At 48.2% G+C, this 17,599-nt stretch overlaps 1 protein-coding gene and 1 long non-coding RNA gene across 2 annotated transcripts; one reads left to right on the top strand and one right to left on the bottom strand.

Moving 5' to 3' along the window:
• Window positions 1-10,704: 10,704 nt before the first annotated feature.
• Window positions 10,705-11,315, bottom strand: LOC119342050. Its single transcript, XR_005165365.1, has 2 exons — window positions 11,188-11,315; window positions 10,705-11,097 (listed from the first exon to the last, which is right to left on the bottom strand). It is a non-coding gene; the product is annotated as an uncharacterized LOC119342050 (long non-coding RNA).
• Window positions 11,316-14,411: 3,096 nt separating this feature from the next.
• LOC119339991 (putative E3 ubiquitin-protein ligase SINA-like 6) lies at window positions 14,412-15,910 on the top strand. The gene is made up of 2 exons (XM_037611897.1): window positions 14,412-14,759; window positions 14,906-15,910. Exons 1-2 carry the CDS (start codon window positions 14,538-14,540, stop codon window positions 15,626-15,628), a joined length of 945 nt encoding a protein of 314 aa, XP_037467794.1. The 5' UTR covers window positions 14,412-14,537; the 3' UTR covers window positions 15,629-15,910.
• The last annotated feature ends 1,689 nt before the right edge of the window (window positions 15,911-17,599 follow it).

Below are 17,599 nucleotides of genomic sequence, written 5' to 3'. Positions count from 1 at the left end.
CGAGACGCCGGAAGGTATGGTATTAAACCATCACTTCTGTAATGTTTTTTGAATCTCGTAACTAGTTAGGTCACTGTCATCTTATGTAGAATGCAAGAATTGGGAGATGTGTACTGCTCGGTTGAGAAGTGGTGCGAATTGGTGGGAAAATTCACACCCAGACAGCGCATGATGCTACGTGGCACAAATTTGGACTGTATGTTGAGAATTCCTTCAGTGAAAATGAGGAAAAATTTATTGGAATTTATGATTACAACTTATGATAGTAGTAGAAAGCGATTTATTATTCGTCCAAATACTGACGACATCAGTGTTCTTAATGAAGATGTTTATGACATATTCGGGCTACGTAACGAGGGTGATGATGTCATTAGCATGATAGCAACAGTACAACTAGATGCCAAAAAATTTGTTCCGAATCGGTTTCTAGACAAAAGAACAGGCCTAATCCTCATCGATGATTTGATAAAAAATATTGTTGATACTCAGTCATATGATGATGATTTTGTGAGAAGGGTCGTACTGGTTCTTTTGGGTACAGTCTTAGCACCACAATCCATCAAGTTTGTTTCTTATCGTTATTACAAAATGGTGGAGGACGTGAACGCTATCAAGTCATACAATTGGAACGATTTCACGTTGGGGGTGTGCATGGATGCTATTAAAAAATCAGTCGAAGATCTTGAAAAATTCAAGTGGCCTATCGGGAACTTGGCTCTTCTTCAGGTATAAGTCATTTCGTAAAAGTTGTATGTACATATAATTTTTATGTGATCTATGTGTCTGACTAGTTGTGTTTACTATCATGCAGTATATATACCAGGAAAAAGTTGAGCCAATTGGTGTGGATACATTTGATCCATTGTCTCGTGAATACCCACTAATGCTTAACTGGCCAGAAACGGAAGGGAAAAAGCGAGACGACTATGACAACATGCACGGGCGTGGCACAGGCAATGTGAGTCAATAAGTATAGTCCTTATTGGTAGCACATACTAATTAAGTATATTTGGTATTTAATTTATTTTTTTGTTTGTTGTATAGATTGAAAACTGCGTTAGCGAAGAGTACAGACGTGCTAAGGTAGCACGTGAAGGGACTGTCCCTGAGGAAGAAACGAAGAAACCTAAACGGAAAGGTGGTGGCAGGAGTAGAAAGCCAAGCACGTCCGCGGTTTCCTCGAGCACGACTTATAGTATGGACCATGTGATGACATACATAAAGTTGCTTCACAAGGAGGTTCTAAATATACCCGAAAGATGTGCACAGGTAATTTAGAAGTTGTATTGAACAAGTTATAATTGTTCAACTACTTATCGTGTTTCTTTTTTGTTTGCAGATGGTAATGGAAAGGTTGAACACGGATGGTGTGATGTACAAACCCAATAAGAGGGACAACAATGACGAATTTGATAATGTAGGTGAAAGAGTTGGGATGGAGAATGGCCAGTACAAGTCATCAAAATATTGGCCAGATATTGATTCACCTACCGATGTAAAGATAGAAACATCTTTCACGGGTATCAATGATACATCCGTGCCCGTTGATGACACGGGTGCTCCGGCGACGACACCGGGTAAAGGTGAAGCTACTGATCCTTTCATTATAGACGATAATGGAAACTCTCCATCTTCGGCATCAACTGTACGTACAAAAGACTTTCCTTCTATGTCCCGAACCCCGCAGAATGCTGATATTTCTGGTGAGTCTATGGATGCTTTGTCACCAACTAAGTCTGAAGACACGTTCGAGAGTTACCCAGCAGAGAGCAACATAGGTAACGATGAAGGCAGTCAGGAAAATGATGGTAAGCGCAAAAGAAAAAAGTCAAAATATTGCCAATCCCCCTACGACATTCTCGTTACCCGCAAGAAACGTGTTAAAAAAAGCAAGTCAAGTACTATTTTATAATTCGTTCACGTGTTATGTAAATTTTGTTATTATTTTAAATGACTGCAGCTTCATTGTTTTAGATCTCTTTGCATCGTCATCACATTCAATTCTAGCAAGTTCTCTTAATATGACTCCAGATCACATAGAGGCAGCCAGAGTTTTTGTTGACACTCTCGCATCGTCAAAGAAGCATGCACACCGAACCATGGTCGATGTGCCGCCACCAGATGGGGACATATGCACGCCAGCTATGCTTCACGATGTCCTCACGTTTAAATGGTTGAATGGCGCTATAAGTATGAGTTTGGTTTTAACAAAACTCTCATTTGTACTTCACAACTTGATAGAATTTTTTTGTTTATGTATGCAGATCATCAATGCATATTGTAAACACCTACAACACCGTGATTTTTCTGATCGTTACATATCAACAACGTGGTTCCCCAAATTTATGTTGAGTAGGGCAAGGGGAATGACCAAGTCAGTAAATGATTTAGACTCAGAACATGTTACAAAGAAAACAAAAGTCATCGCAAGAGTAATGGATGAGTATTTTAGACAGGACAAGGTATTGCTTTCACATTTATTTGTTTTTATTAGTCATTGCTATTTAATGTAAATAATGTCATTTGGTTACTATGTAGGCGTATTTTCCTATGCACGTTAATGATAATTATTGGATAACCATAGTGATGCACACCGTCAAAGAGGAGTTTCAAGTTCTTGACTCAAATTCTAAAGGCGCAATTAGCCAAAGAATTCGCAATATGATTGCCACCCTGGTACGCTATATTTTCCACACTCGTATTCAGAAAAATATTGAGGCATACATTAAATTCTGGTTTTGTTATTTTGTTTCAGAGAGCTGAAATATCTAAGGATATTATGGAGGCCAACTCAACTCTTGAATAAAAAAAAATTCTAGATGTCTCAACGTGGCCAATTAATGAGTATAAAATGCTGAGACAAAAAGATGAGTAAGTTAAACGAGTACAAGCAAGTGCATGCTATATCGTAAGCTGATCACACATGTTTATTGCAGAGTGTCTTGTGGATTTTTTGTGATGTGGTGCATAAAATACTGGGATGGAGATCGCTGGACACATGAATTTGACCAGGAAGAGATTAATGAGTCAAGGCCACGTATTGTCGCAGGAATCATTTTTTCAGAGGTGAACAAATTAGAGAAGGTCAAGATGAAGATTGTTAAAATCATGGAGAAGTAATAGGTCTTAGCATTGGTAGGGTTTCAGTCCCGTAGAAGGTTTCCCTACCTTTGTTGGATACTTTGATCGATTGTAATGCGACATGGCACTCAGACAGATTTCGACAATTTTTCACGTTTTATGTATCGCTTTCATGTGAGACTAAACATTTAAATGCGTGTGGGCAAGTAATATTATTGCTGTCCTAAAATGTATCACTTTGCGTATGTGATGCTATATGTATTTTTGTTGTTTCAACTCGCCGCGGTCATTTATTTAATAAAAAATATCCCCGCCGTCCTGACTTGGCGTGATGTGCAAAAAACCTGCACAAATTCCCACGCCGATTCTGGTGGCAGCAGCGGCGCTGGATCTGACTAATATTCCAGCCCAGCCCGTGCAGTCGCCGACAGCCGAGGCAGTGGCGGGCCCGCGCATTCCAGCTAGTGCGGGCTGGCGCGATTCGCCGGGCGCCACGCGCGGGTCTGCTGGCCCAGCAGCCGACCGACCGACAGCCGCGCGCCCGATGGCACACGTCTCGTCCCGCCCCACCCAGCGGGCAACGATCCCGAGGGGGAATATGGCGATCTGTCGGGTCTTAAACGACACGCGTCGGGCGCGTGGGCCGATCCTCTTCGTGTGCGAATGGGGCGCTGGCGCCTTGTGCCGACTAGGTTTTGTCCCACCTCGCCCGTGGAGAGACGTGCCGACCGGTTTATATACCCGCATCGTCGCCTTCTCATAAGCTCACTACAGGAATATATGACACCGTGCGCCCGCCTTGTTGTACGCCGTGGCCTCCCCGCTCGGTGGCCTAAACGCCTCCCAGGAAGGCGTTGTAGTATATGACACCGTGCGCCCGCCTGGCCACGGCGTGGCCTTTTTTTCAAATAGTTTTTACACTTACATTAAATTTTACAAATGTAAATCAGTTGACAAATTCATGTTTCACACATAATAATAAAAATCTGAGGCATGTCTCATAACATCGAACAAGGTGGCATAAAGATTAACTCATAATGCCATGTCTCTTATGCAAAAAACAAATAAACTGAAAGTCCAGTGCCTTCCATCGAACAAGTTGGCTTAAAGAATAAACTCAAAGTGTCATGTCTCTTATCCTTAAACAAATAAACTAAAATTGCCAGTGCCTTCAATTGATTATGAATACTTCATCTTTATGCCCGGTTCCTACATAATAAATTGTAAACAACTCATCAGACAATTGTAAAGAGAGAAACAAAAATAATTAAAATAATGTAAAACTTACTTTTCATTCTCAGGGCACGTTTGCCGTCTATGCCCCTCGTTCTTACAAATGCCACAAAGAGGACCGGGTTTTTTCTCAGAAAATGATTTTGGTCTTCCATTTTTTGTAACATTTGGATCTTTCTTTGCCCGCCCTGTCATGCTCTGTTTAGGGGCGCCCTTCGTGGAAACTTTCACGGGATCACCTATGACATCAACATGTTGTTCCGGCTGACATGGCTCTTCATGCACATTTCTTCTACTACCAACAACATCATTTTCAGGGACCTTTTTCTTCGCTATTATATTATGCAGACACTGCATCAACTCATCAAAGACGAATGGATCATTTGAAGCAACATGAAAAGCTTCAGCTCCTGTTATACTGAGTTGACTATAGCGAGCACGCTGCTCTTCCCCTGTCCAACCCCAGCCAAACATGTCACTCTTCCGCTGTGCAGGCATTCCACCTCTCGCAACTTTCGACAACCTCTTAAGGATGCAACACTTAGGTATTTTAGATATTTTTAGATGAACCAACACATACAGAATGTGTTTGCAAGGCAATCCTTTCCGAAGCATTCGTCCACAACTGCAGTCTATCGTATTCTCAGAGCTTTCATCTCGATAATTCACGCTGAACTGAAATTTGCGGTTATTTCTCCATGTCACGATGAAGGTGTGGCAGTCAACTCCCACTAGCGTCTCAAAAATCTCAATCTCTCCCATCTTCTTCAGATCTTGTTGAAGAATATAAAAATTGGAATGAGTGAATACTTCGGCAGCATGCTTCTCAATATCCTTATATTCTGTGACTGATGGTGGCAAAGACTGATTTGAAACACAGTCATCATGCGCCTCGTTCTCACGTAGTCGAACTATGCAATTCTCATAATGCACAACTAGGTTAACAATAGTCATACCGCCGTCCAGGTGAAGGTGAAGACAAGAGTTAAGGCTTTCACTCCTCTGATTACTGCGCATACCCAGAAAAAAACCATCTGACAGATATGATGCTGCCCACAGACTCCTCTTCCTGTACATCCTATTCAGCCACTCTTCTGTTTTATCAGTCTTCCATTTACGGATGAAAAAGTGCCATCTCGCCTCAAAGTTAGTTGGAGAGGTGGAGTAGTACAAGAGTGACCTGAACTCATTTAGCGATTTTTAATTAAGGTGCTTCTGCATGTTTTTTTCCACGTGCCATGAGTAGAGACGGTGCAACACATCAACCAAAACCAACCGAATGGCTCGTATCATTGCAGCATCTCCATCTGTGATGATTGACCTTGGCTTTTTCTGACAATTGGCCTTCAGGAATGTCTGGAGCAGCCACACGTACGTCGCTTTGGTCTTGTCGGACACAATGGCACAACCGAAAACTGTGGTGCAACGGTGGTTATTTACACCAACAAAAGGGATGAACGGCATACCATATCTGTTCATCTTATACGTGCTGTCGAACACAGTCACATCTCCATACAACTGATAGTCCCGCCGCGACTGTGCATCGCACCTGAACATGCTCTTCAGATGGCCCTCCTTATCGAGCACATACTCAAAGAAAAAGTCTGGATCCTTCTCCTTTCTGCTCCTCATAATACCGATTGCTGTGTTAGCATCACCCTTCGCAATCAACTTCATTTTTTCTCGGCAACATAGGTTGTACACTTCTCGTCTCAGAAACCCACACTTATCATACGAGCCATACCTGCTAATGAAGTTGTCGATGATGATATGCTTTCTGATCCCAGCTCCTTCCATCGCCAAGATCTCAGCTATCTGGTGATCTCCCATCACTCGATGGGACCGCAGAAATACCACCTCGTCTGGTCTAGCCAACAAATGGTTGTGATCATCCATAAAAGCTGCCACGAACCAAACTCCACGTCCTTTGTCCAACTTCACAACTAAATGTGCGCCACACTCGCAACGAGTCTCAGGTCTTAGCCTGCGGGTACGGCCCTCCGGGTTTAAGAATTTACTGAGACGTTTTCCTGCCCTCGAGCAAACGTATCGCCTATACCGAACAGTGGTTGAAAGTCCTTTTCCTCGTTTCACCTTATCTTTTCTGATACTGAATCCACGGTCTTTGGCGTAGTTATTAAAGAACATGTAGGCCTCCCATTGTGATGCAAATGTCATACCCATAATCTTCAACTGTGTCTCCAGCGCACGTTGCTGGATTTCAGCTTCCTCAATGTCCATATTCGCTCCATCCTCATGCTCATATCCATCATCACCACTCCAACCAACAAAGTTAGCCTATAATATTCCACATAAGCAAGTGTAAGTTGTCATTAACAAGTTTTTATTATTCAATGACATCTTAAATTTTGGACCGAACCTGGCTTATGTTATCCGCGAAAGATTCAACACCATGATTTGCCTCGTTCTGGACGTCAATATCCTCCTGCACATAAAAAAATCATATACACATGTAAGTACCATATGGTTCTTCATCCGACGAAAAGAATGTACACGTCACTTATGTTTTCACTACAAGCACCCTCCTCATTCTTTTGAAAATCCTCCTCAGGTAAATTATCGTACGACGACCAGGATTCATTGTCGCTGCTATCATCATCATTTTTACTATCATCACCATTAGTACGATCAACACTATCGCTACCATCCCACTCGTGTCCAAAGACAAATCCGTAAATCCAGTTTCTTTATCCATTGAATGATCTCACAACCAACACTGCAATATTATAATAAAAAATGATCTATCAATTTTAAATCAAATTAAATGTACTACGATCATACAGATGAGAACTTCTTATCTAACAAGTGATTTTTATTTACAGATACAATTTTTTTTAACATACTAGACGGCTTACATGGCATGCACGTGCACTTCGGCCGGCCTGGCGTGGCTGTGGACGGCGAGGACGTTCCCGGGGAGGTTGATCACGGAGTTGCGGGCGGCGACGGCTTACACGTAGGCCACGTCACCACGAAGACCTGCGCGGAGGCGACATCACGTACGGTGGGCGACTCCAACAACGTCCCCGCCGGCCAGATCCCGGGTGAAGACGGGGAGAATGGTCGGCGATCGGCGGGGAAAGGCGGCGATCGGCCGGACGGATAGACGTTGGAATTGGCAGCGTGATCACGGCTAGATCGGCGGGGAAATGCGGCGATCGGCGGGTAAGGGCGGCGATCGGCGGGGCGAGGCGACGTTGGATTGGGCCGCGTGATCAACGCAGGTCGTGGGTATTTTTTTTCGCGCGATGGGGAGAGGGTACATGCGTGCCGGCCGTATCGGCTCGAGCCGTGCGCTCGGCTCTACCCGTATGGGCACGCCGCATACGGCGCGGGATACGTTAAGCACCGTATGCCCAGAATGCCCTTATACATTAAGGGGGTACCGAAGCAGACCTCATACTTTGCTATCAACCAGGGCCTAAACTGCACTTTTTACATTGCAAGCAACCCACAAACAACTGGTCATTTCTCCCTAAAAAAAACTGGTCATTTCGCACAATAGCCTGCGGCAAACAGAAGCGAACTGCACCCCTGCAACCGCCGTCCTATAGAGCAGAGCAGGTACAGGGGTGTTGAAAGTGGACCACACATTTGGGAAAAATGAACACTTTTGTTCACAAGTCAGAGTAGAAGTGTTAGTTTCCCTGTAGGACTGAGCTTTTGTTCACAACTCGCTCTATACAACTTGTACAAATCTGCAATAAACCGTAAATCGAACCACAAGAACAACCAACAGCGAAACGCACTGCACTTGATTCTCTCAAACAAAAGCACAAGAAACAAAGAACTGCCGTGGACACAAAAAAAGCCATGGAGAGCACTTCCTCTCCACCTCCGACCACCCGTGTAGGAAAGCACGCATCCAGGGCGATAGCTCGGCGGGATCCGAGTTTCCGGTTGCCTGGGACGAGGCAGCCACAGGCGAGCACCCACGGGACCCGGCGAGGCGCTGAAGAGGCATGAGAGGGTCACACCGCACGGGAGATGTAGGGAAGGTAGGGGCGCGCCTGGGCACGGTGCCCCATCTCCCACCATCGTCGAGGATTCCCGAGGCTAGGCGTTCCTCCTCCTACTCCCTTAGCACTAACCCTGTGCATCGCCGACGAGGGAAAGGCGCGGCCTCACGTCGTCGGGATTCCTCATCCAGATGGCAGTGGTTGAAGATGGGGAATAGAAGAGGGTAGTGGCCTAATAGGTGACCTGGGCGACCGGATCCGACGTGGTAGGGGGTTGTTGGTGGCGTGGGGAGCCTGTGGTGGCTTGATCCGGCGCTGTTGGCCGTGTGTGGAAGACTGCAGTGGGAGGAGGAAGTTGGGGAGGAAGTGGGAGGAGGCGGATCAGGGCATCTCCAGCCGCGCCCCAGGAAGGCCTCCCCAGGCGTTTTTTTTGCGCCGGCGCCGAAAAAACGGCCCAGTCGCGCCCCCAGGAGCCCGATTTTCGCCGGCTTGGGCCGAAAACAGCGCCGGCGGACCCAGCCTGAACCCAGCGCGCTGGGGGGAGCCCAGGGGCGCCGGGGCGAGCTGTTTTGGCGCGAAAAAGACGCGGGCTAGCCGCGTCAGCGACTCGGCGCCTCGTCTTCCCCCAACGGCCTCGGTTTCCCGCGGGGAATCAATGGCAAGGCTGCCGCCGGTCAGCCTTGCCATTGATTCCTCACGGGCGGCGCTTCACGGGGCAGCGCGCCGACGCCTCTCTTCCCGCGCACGCGTACACACGGGCGCGGCCCGGCTATAAAAGCCAGCGGTCTCCACTCGCCTGTGCCCAGACCAGTCCCCCCCTTGCCGCCGTCCAACCCCTCCCTCTCCCTGCCTCTCCCGAGCGCCGCCCTCCGACCCCTCCCTCTACCTCTCCCGAGCCCGCCCCGCCCCGCCGTTGCCATGGCAGAACGCTTCCCCGGAGACGAGGCGGCGGCCAACGGCTTCGGCCGTCGTTCGCTCCGCGAACAGGAGTCCTGGCTCCTGTTCCAGGCGAACATCCCGGCGCCGCCGGACATGCGCGCTGGGCCATCGGGGTGGAGGCTCAGCGCCGGGGGAGTACCCATTCCCCCGTTGCCCGACGCCGTGGCGAAGCCGAAGTACTTCGCCGAGGAGGTCGAGATCGTGCGCGCGTCCCTCACCGATGCCCAACTCTCCCTCCCCCAGTACGCCGCCGACAACCACGCGGCCTGGGTGGCGTATTTCGAGCGCCGCCAGCAGCATCGATTGGCGTCCACCAACAGCGCGCCGGTGGTCGGCAGCCGGCAGAACAGCGAGGGGCGTCACCTCCGGTGGGGCGTCCCCGGCCGCACACTCGAGGGCGTGCTCACGTACCTCGAGGGCGGCAACGACCCGCCGTTGGCGTACCCCCCGGCGCAGCACCGACGCGTCGGGCCATGGGCGCCAAGGAGGTTCGGCTCCTCCTCCTCTTCTTCTTCCTCCCGATCCTCGTCGCACTCCTCCGGCACTCCGGCCCTCCTCGGCGTCAAGGCCGAGCCCGCGGCGGAGTCGCCGCTCGGTCGGCGCACTCACAGCGCCGGCATCGTCATCAACGAGGGCGGCCGGCGCGCCTCGTCCTCGTCGGCTCCTCCGCGCTTCGTCAAGCCAAAGACGGAGCCGGGGCTGGCGCCGGTGAAGACGGAGCCGGGGCTTGCGCCGGTGAAGGCGGAGTTCGACGATGACGACGCGGCCCTAGAATGGGCGCGCCAGGACTCCATTGCGATGGAGAAGGCGCGTCGGGAGAAGGTGAAGGAGCGCCAGCGCGCCGCCCTGCGCCGCTTCGAAGAGCGCCGACGCGGCCGCGATGAAGACGGGGTCGTCGTCCTACGCGACAGCGACGACGACGACGCGCCGCCGCCAGTCCGCCATGGCGACGCCGGGTCCAGCAGGGGCGCCCGCGTCAAGGAGGAGAAGGCCGACGACGACGACGATGGCGGCGACGACTTCAGCGCCTTTCTTTTTTAGATTAGGTTAATGTCATGAAAATGGCGAATTTCGCCGAAATTTGCCATGTTTAGACGAAATTTGCCATGTTTGGCCGAAATTTAACTAGTTTTTATCATAACTTCGCCGAACGTCTCATTTTTTTTCAATACGCGCCTAGGGACGGCCCTGTGGGCCGACTCGCCCCCAGGGCCATTTTTTGCGCCGGCTCACCCCCAGGCGGCGCTTTTTGACGCCCGCTGGGGGGCCAACGGCTGGAGATGCCCTCAGTTCGTGGCCTTGTGGGCGCGGCCAGGAGGGTGGGTGGGTGGGTTTCTTCCCTTTAGTTTTTTTGCTCTGCCCGGGTCGTTTCGGGGTCTACTATTAAGGAGTATAAGAGAAGTGTTACATAGGAGAATAAGGTGGGTGTTAATAAGATAGACCCACCATATATATTGATGCCTACAAGATATTAGGCGAAAATTATAAATTGATTGAAAAACTCTTCATCGTAACTCATCGAAAACAAATACTTGCTAAATCATAGTTCGGTACATTGCCAATTTATTCTGTTACAACAAAAAGACAATCTTCCTAGGAGCTCAAATCTTTCCATGGTGGTGTCCACCAAGGCACAAGTGATGTATCTTCATGGCTGCCCCAGCGGCGGAAGAGTCCGATGATCATTAACAGGTATAACAGACGCATTGTTTATCATGGCACATACCACCCATGTACTTTGGTGCCTCATATTTTTTACAAGCACTTCGACAATTGTCGTTGTCATAATCATAATCTGTCTCGCACCTACCATGATAGTAAGGATGAGTCTTGTACATGCACTGCGGGCCAGCTTCAGCAGTACCTGATGCAAATTCCAAAACCATCCCATTACAACTAAATAGAGAGAGTAAAACTTTTCATAAAACCGCAAAACCATGGATAATTTGCTTACCGAGGCAGAGGAAGAATGCTAACACCGATAGAGACAAGACTACTGCTATCTTGCAGGCCATTGTGAATGCTTGGATTGAATAACTTAAGGGGTGGTAAGCCAAAAGGTCTGCAGCCTTGTCTATTTATAGTGCCTGGGATGAACTTTCTATCGTTAAATTTCGCCAGCCATTAACTTATATTCCCTCTGTTCTTAATTGACGCACATTTATCTATATACACATGTATCAAGACGTATTTTAGTGTGTAGATACATGCGTATCTAAAAAAATCTGCGTCAATTAGTTTGGAACGGTGAAATAATTATTTACAATAGGAATTAGTATATTTGATATATGTTCGGAAATATATACATGACGCCAAACTCCTTCGTACGAAAGGATCGTCCATTAATTCAGCAGGTTAATATCTTGTATTATAGTCGTTCATACAGCAATTGCAATCCATGTATGCATACACAATCGAGAGTTGTAATGTTGGTAGATATGTTTTCTAGTCTAATAATTAATAAATTTCAAATAATTAATAAATGTCAGTATTGACTTTATATCTTGGCATAGGGGACATTAAAAACAATTGACCATAAAATATTTCCTCCCATTCCGAATTAATTGACGCAGATTTAGACAATATTTTGTCTAAATCTTTCTAGATTTAGTGAATCTGCGTGAATTAATTTGGACCGGAGGATCGAATTTTAACAAAACCTGTGTCAATATTTACACACTTATTCGTGTTCCTCCAAGTATGTCCATGTTCCTGTCATTTGGATGTCTGGTATAGGTATTACGAGATAGTATACTCAGCCATCTACGCCCTCTCATAGTGATTTGACAGTTTTTACCGTCTTATCTACCTCTTTAACGCTCAAACTCATCTTCGATCGGCTGAAACGTCGCTCGAACCGATTTCCCGTCATCAATTCGCGTTAACTGGGATGGCCCGCCGTTATACGGCGGCTACACCTCAGGTCAAGCTCTTTTCTTTTTTTGTGGAAACTCCTCGGGTCGAGCTGGGCGTCTTGTGGTAAACTGAGACGAGAATACTACAAACGGGCCGCTCTCGCTATCCTAACGATGCTGGCCTCGCTGCTCATGTTGACCCCTCCTCATAGTGGTAGGATGTGTGTGCGTGCATTCATAAGAGTGATTATATGTGCGTATGTATGAGTGTCTGCATTTGTACTATGTTTGAAAAAAATATCCAGAACCTTTGGGTCCAGGCTATCCATATAAAGTGGTTTATAGAGTCGAGTTAACATTATGTACAATGATTAATTAATTAACTAGTTTACCACTATGCCTTCTCATTGGAAATGGTATGTTTTAATCTTCGGTGTTAATTCAGTTAGGGGGTGTGCTGCAGCAAAACCTGTCCATGATTGCATTGTTCAGATCGCGGTAACTTGACCTATTATGCATGTCGTGGATCCTACACAAACAAAATGCTCAAGTTATACCCGGGTTAGACCCAACTAATGTGAAAGGAACAATGGGTCATGCCCATGGTGTCACATGAGGTAAACCAAAAAGATTACTACCATGGGCATTACAATACATGATCATCCCTGTTTCGTATTAATGGGAGGCGATCGACTTCTACCCACGATTGCGTTCGGATGCATCTGCAGACGTATAGGGGTCAAATTAGCCCAGTATAATTAGGGTTTGTCTTATAGGCCGAGCAGGATATACCAAAGATCATTAACAACGTAGAAGGAGCACGAGACAAGAGCACTCCAAGCTCCCATAGACGAGGGGAGGAGCAGGGGCTGTTTTTTTCACGGAAGAATAGGAGAGAACAGTGTGGCTGTCCAGGGCCAGCAGCAGAGCGACACGCGAGGCCGATTCGTGCCGGTGCAATAATCGCCAGTGCATGTAGTCTTCGCTGGTCCGGTTTCAGCTCAAATGAAAGCAAGGCACAAAAAGGGTGCTTCGCCAGGTCCAGCTTCCCGTGACCACTGCTCACCTCATTTCAGGCAAAAAGAGGCCTGGCCCGAGGCTCGGCGGGCTTTTACACTGATGGACCGGGCTTGGGCCTAATTTCTAGGCCCGACGCTCGGGCGGGGCCGGGCCCGAGTCTGAGTTTTCTACGTCATGCTTGGTTAGGCCCGACACAAGGGATGACCAGGTATACTGGCAGCCGCATGCCTCACGCGGTGCAGCCGCTCAGCTTTTTCCCCTACAGGCGCCGCCTCAGTCAGCACGCCCTTTTGCCTTGCCCTTTCCGTCGAGGAGACCAGTGGCGCACAATGACTCAGTCAGCCTAATTTTGACGAGCAGGTCGTTGAGGCAGTGTCGGCGGAAGCTTCTACAATGGGTCCTCGGCCAATGCCTACGCGATGTCCGGGTCTGCGAGGACCCAGCCCGGCATGGCCAACAACTACAAGGAGCCGAAGATGCACCATCATCGTTGCCCTTCTCTCATTGAAACCGGGCAAACTTTGTTATAGTAGAAATCAAGAAGTTGTCGTGCTAAGGCCCCAAAGGGCCAGCACACCGAAACAACAACTGTCGCCAGGGAAGAGAAACATAGATCAGAAGGATCCAATGTGTAAACACATGTACGCGGATGGACACAGACCAGATCCAAACAAATCCATCAAAGACAAATTCCGACCAAATTTCGCGAGATTCGCCGGAGGCACACCTTCACGCACCCTTCGATGATGCTAGATGCACCACCGGGACGAGGGATAGATGAAAAAAACCTTATTTCATCTTTAGAAAATCGTCACTTCACCTTCCGCAACAAATCCTCGCACCCCGTCCGGACGCATTAAGAACATTTAATGTGGTTGGTTTTGGCTTTACTTCACTCCAACAGCTCGTGTGTTGTGCCCTTTGTATCTGTTTTTTGATTGATTTTTCTAAATAATTAGAAAATCTTCGTTGTCCTTTTCAAGATGTCATATGACAAAATCTTACTCCCTCCGTCTCACAATATAAGATCGTTTTCAAGCTATATTTCAATAGTTTTATATACATTTTAAATTACAGGGATGTTCAATCAATCAATATTTGTACTATGTCTAATTTTATTGTTCTATGGCAATACATGAGGATTCAACTAGTTTAGTGTATAAGAGCAAATCTCACATTGTCAGTTTCGTAAAGCAACAATAAAAAGATAAATTATCCCAAATAAAAGCCCGCGCTGAACATTCAAAACGAATAATCACGACTGCACGGACTCAAATTATTGTCTCAGTTTCTTTCCCTTTTGGGTATTGCTCTGCTGGCACCACATTCCGGCGATGGCCACCCAGTTTTCCTCTTCGGTCCTGGGTGGGTCACCGCAGTTCCTCCATTATTTCACCATCGAGCACACACGCCGCGGCCAGAAATAGCAATGGAGGGAGGGGAGAGCAGCGGCAAGAGGGCGAGTGCGGAGGAAGTGAAGTCGGAGCCAGAGGAAGGAGAGGTGCTGATGATGATGCAGGACGGAGGCGGAGGAGGCGGCGCGCTCGTGGCGGCAGAATCCATGGCGCCGGCGCAGATCGACGTGAGGATGGACCTCACGCTGCTCCACTGCCAGGGCTGCCTCCTCCCCCTCAAGCCCCCCGTCTTCAAGGTCATCTCTTCTCTCCCCCTCACCCCCAGAGAGCGACCACATTTTTTCTGGAAAGAACCCAAAAACCCTCTTCCCATCTCACTTTTTGATTTGCCATCGGCCATGGAAGCTGATGATTTGGGGTTGTGTTGCGTTTCTGGCCGCAGTGCGAGGCCGCCGGCCACGTCGTGTGCTACCACTGCCGCGCCGTCCACGGCACCATCTGCAGCCGCGCCAGCACGCACTGCGGCGAGCTGGATGCCGTCGTGGGCGCCGCCAAGGTGCCGTGCCCATACAGGGTGTTCGGCTGCGAGCGCCACGTCGTGTACCACGAGGCCGCGGACCACCAGCGCGCGTGCCAGTGCGCGCCCTGCTCCTGCCCGGACCCGGCGTGCGGCTTCGCGGGCTCCCGCGCGGCGCTCCTCGACCACTTCGCCGCCGTCCACCGGCGCCCCGCCGTCACGGTCCGCTACAGCCGGGCCCGGGACATCGGCCTCTCCGTGTCGCACCGCTGGAACGCGCTCGTCGGGGAGGAGGACGGCAGCGTGTTCCTCGTGTCCCTGGGCCCGCTCGGCGCGGCCACCGCCGTGTCGCTGGTCTGCGTCAGGCCGGACGGCGAGGCGGCGCCGCAGTTCTGGTGCAAGCTCTCCGTGGAGCGCCTGGGCGGCAACAACAGGGACAGACTGGTCCTCATGGCCTCGGCGGTGAGCAGCAGCGCGCTGTCCACCGGCGCGCCGGCGCCGGGGCAGGGGATGTTCTTGGCCGTGCCGCAGGAGCTGCTCTCCGGCGACACGCTCACGCTCACCGTCTGCATCGATCTGATCCGGTCTGCTGCCGCCGCTCCCAAGTCGACAACACCACAGGCTAGGACACCGAGGAGGATGCAGTGAAGCATGCGGTCCATGATCTTCTGCACTCTGCATGTTATGTCTATGAGAGACTATGAGCTGTGTAGGTAGCAGTAATGTAGCTACTGGTTTGTACTTCCTCTGTTTCATAACGTAAGACGTTTTCTCAAGCTAATATTGCTTGCAAAAACATCTAACATTGTAGGAGGGAGGGAGTACTTATTTGATTGAGTGAGTGCAACCAATTGGAGTTAATTTGGAGATCCTGAACCAGAGTGTGTTCTGTTCTTTTATAACCTGCATTAGAGTATGTAGAGTGAAGTACATTTTTTGGACCATTTTGTTCTAGCTGCTTTTACCGTACTGTATCAGGTTGTTCATGTTCAGGTAGCGTTTTGTTCACAAGAAACGAACTTCTGCAAATCATTTTTTCAGATTGGCATGAACAAGATGCATCTAAATGTATCATTCTACAAAACTAACAGAGGGAGTACAAACCAGTAGCTACATTTATCTGAGAACTAACAGAGGGAGTACAAACCAGTAGCTACTAACAGGGGGAGTACAAACCATAGATGCATCTAAATGTATCATTTCACAAGAAATGAACATCAATTTTTCATTTATCTGAGATAATTCCCTTTTTTTGGTGAGCAAGCTGGACCTGATGCTCAAAGGGCATTCAAGCTTAAACCAAGTATTGCAATGTGGACAGACTCACATTTGGAAGTGTTTTATTTGTCCTTTTAATCAGACGTCACATCAAGTTGTGCGTCGAAAGCGAAGCCTTTCTCAGTAAGTTGTGTGTGGATGTGTACCAAACAGGGGACAGAGGATCATGCTTCTTCCAAAGTTTGTATTCATGGTTCACATAAATACTACTCCCTCCGTTTCAAATTATTCGGCACTGAAATGGATGTATCTAGAACTAAAATATATCTAGATACATCCATACGTGAGACAAGTAATTCGGAACGGAAGGAGTACTCGTGTGTTACCATCTTCTCTGAACCAGATCAACAACAGTTGTGTCGAGCATAACATTAGATACAAGCTTCTAGTGTTCAGAATGTTTTACTGAAGGTGGGATATTTCAGACAATATTTCTCCAAATTATGCATTTTGTTACCAAAGTGAAGATATGGTGTGTAACAGTGCCAACAATGTTCAAGGCCAGAGCTCCAAGCAAGTACTCCCTCGGTTTCAAAATAGATGACTCAACTTTATACTAACTTTAGTACAAAGTTGGGTCATCTATTTTGGAACGGAGGGAGTAGCACTGACTACTCTTGTTCGTAAAAAACTGTTATGCATCTTGATGTACGTTTTGTCGTAAATTCATCTCTGAACACAACTAAAATGAAATGTAGCTTTCAGGTACCAAACCGTACCTTTTTTTTTAATAAAATTCACAATGCAATTGGACATACAAATTCAGTTCATTGGTTTCAACCTCCAGCCTGTTGGTTACGTAACTGTTTGGGACAAACTTGAGCTACTTAGTTTTCTCAAGTTCAAAACAGTAGAAGCCGTGTGCCTTTCCCAAGTTTATGAAAGAAAAAAAAACTGATAACGCGCATCCAAAACAGGTTCACAATCTTTTTGTGAGACTTAACTGGAAGATTCTATTGCAGAAAGGATGCCGTTTCACGCCAGCGCGTCGGCCAAAACTTCGCCAGTAGCTCGTGGCTCACTACGCTGCTGCGTCCCAACTCCTTGCATCCCACGCGGACCACCTGTGGCCCCATGCACCGCTCTCCATCCTTATCCCCTAGCACCTGAGGACCGAGACGCAGCCACATCTTTCCCCTTTTCCTCGCCTCGTTCCTTCTCTCTCCCAGCAGCTCGTCGCCATGTCCACCGCCTGCAGTCTCCTCCTTCCATGTCACTGCGCGGCAATTGCCGTTTGGAGATACATGATTTGCGACCGGCCATGGCCAGAGCCTACCTCCCTCTTTTTTTCTTCGCGGCCATGGTCAGCCGATGTTGTAACTATAGATGTGGGAAGCTCCA

The sequence above is a fragment of the Triticum dicoccoides genome, chromosome 7B (genome assembly GCF_002162155.2).
Source record: "Triticum dicoccoides isolate Atlit2015 ecotype Zavitan chromosome 7B, WEW_v2.0, whole genome shotgun sequence".
In the NCBI taxonomy this organism is placed as follows: domain Eukaryota; kingdom Viridiplantae; phylum Streptophyta; class Magnoliopsida; order Poales; family Poaceae; genus Triticum; species Triticum dicoccoides.
The sequence above is the reverse complement of the archived record's forward strand: the minus strand, read 5'-3'. Positions and strand labels throughout refer to the sequence as shown.

What these genes read in the sequence shown, in the direction of transcription:
- LOC119339991 (XM_037611897.1), top strand. Translation starts at nt 14,538, where the DNA reads ATGGAGGGAGGGGAGAGCAGCGGCAAGAGGGCGAGTGCGGAGGAAGTG. An exon ending in TCAAGCCCCCCGTCTTCAAG is followed by an intron (nt 14,760 to 14,905) that starts GTCATCTCTTCT and finishes TTCTGGCCGCAG; the next exon opens with TGCGAGGCCGCCGGCCACGT.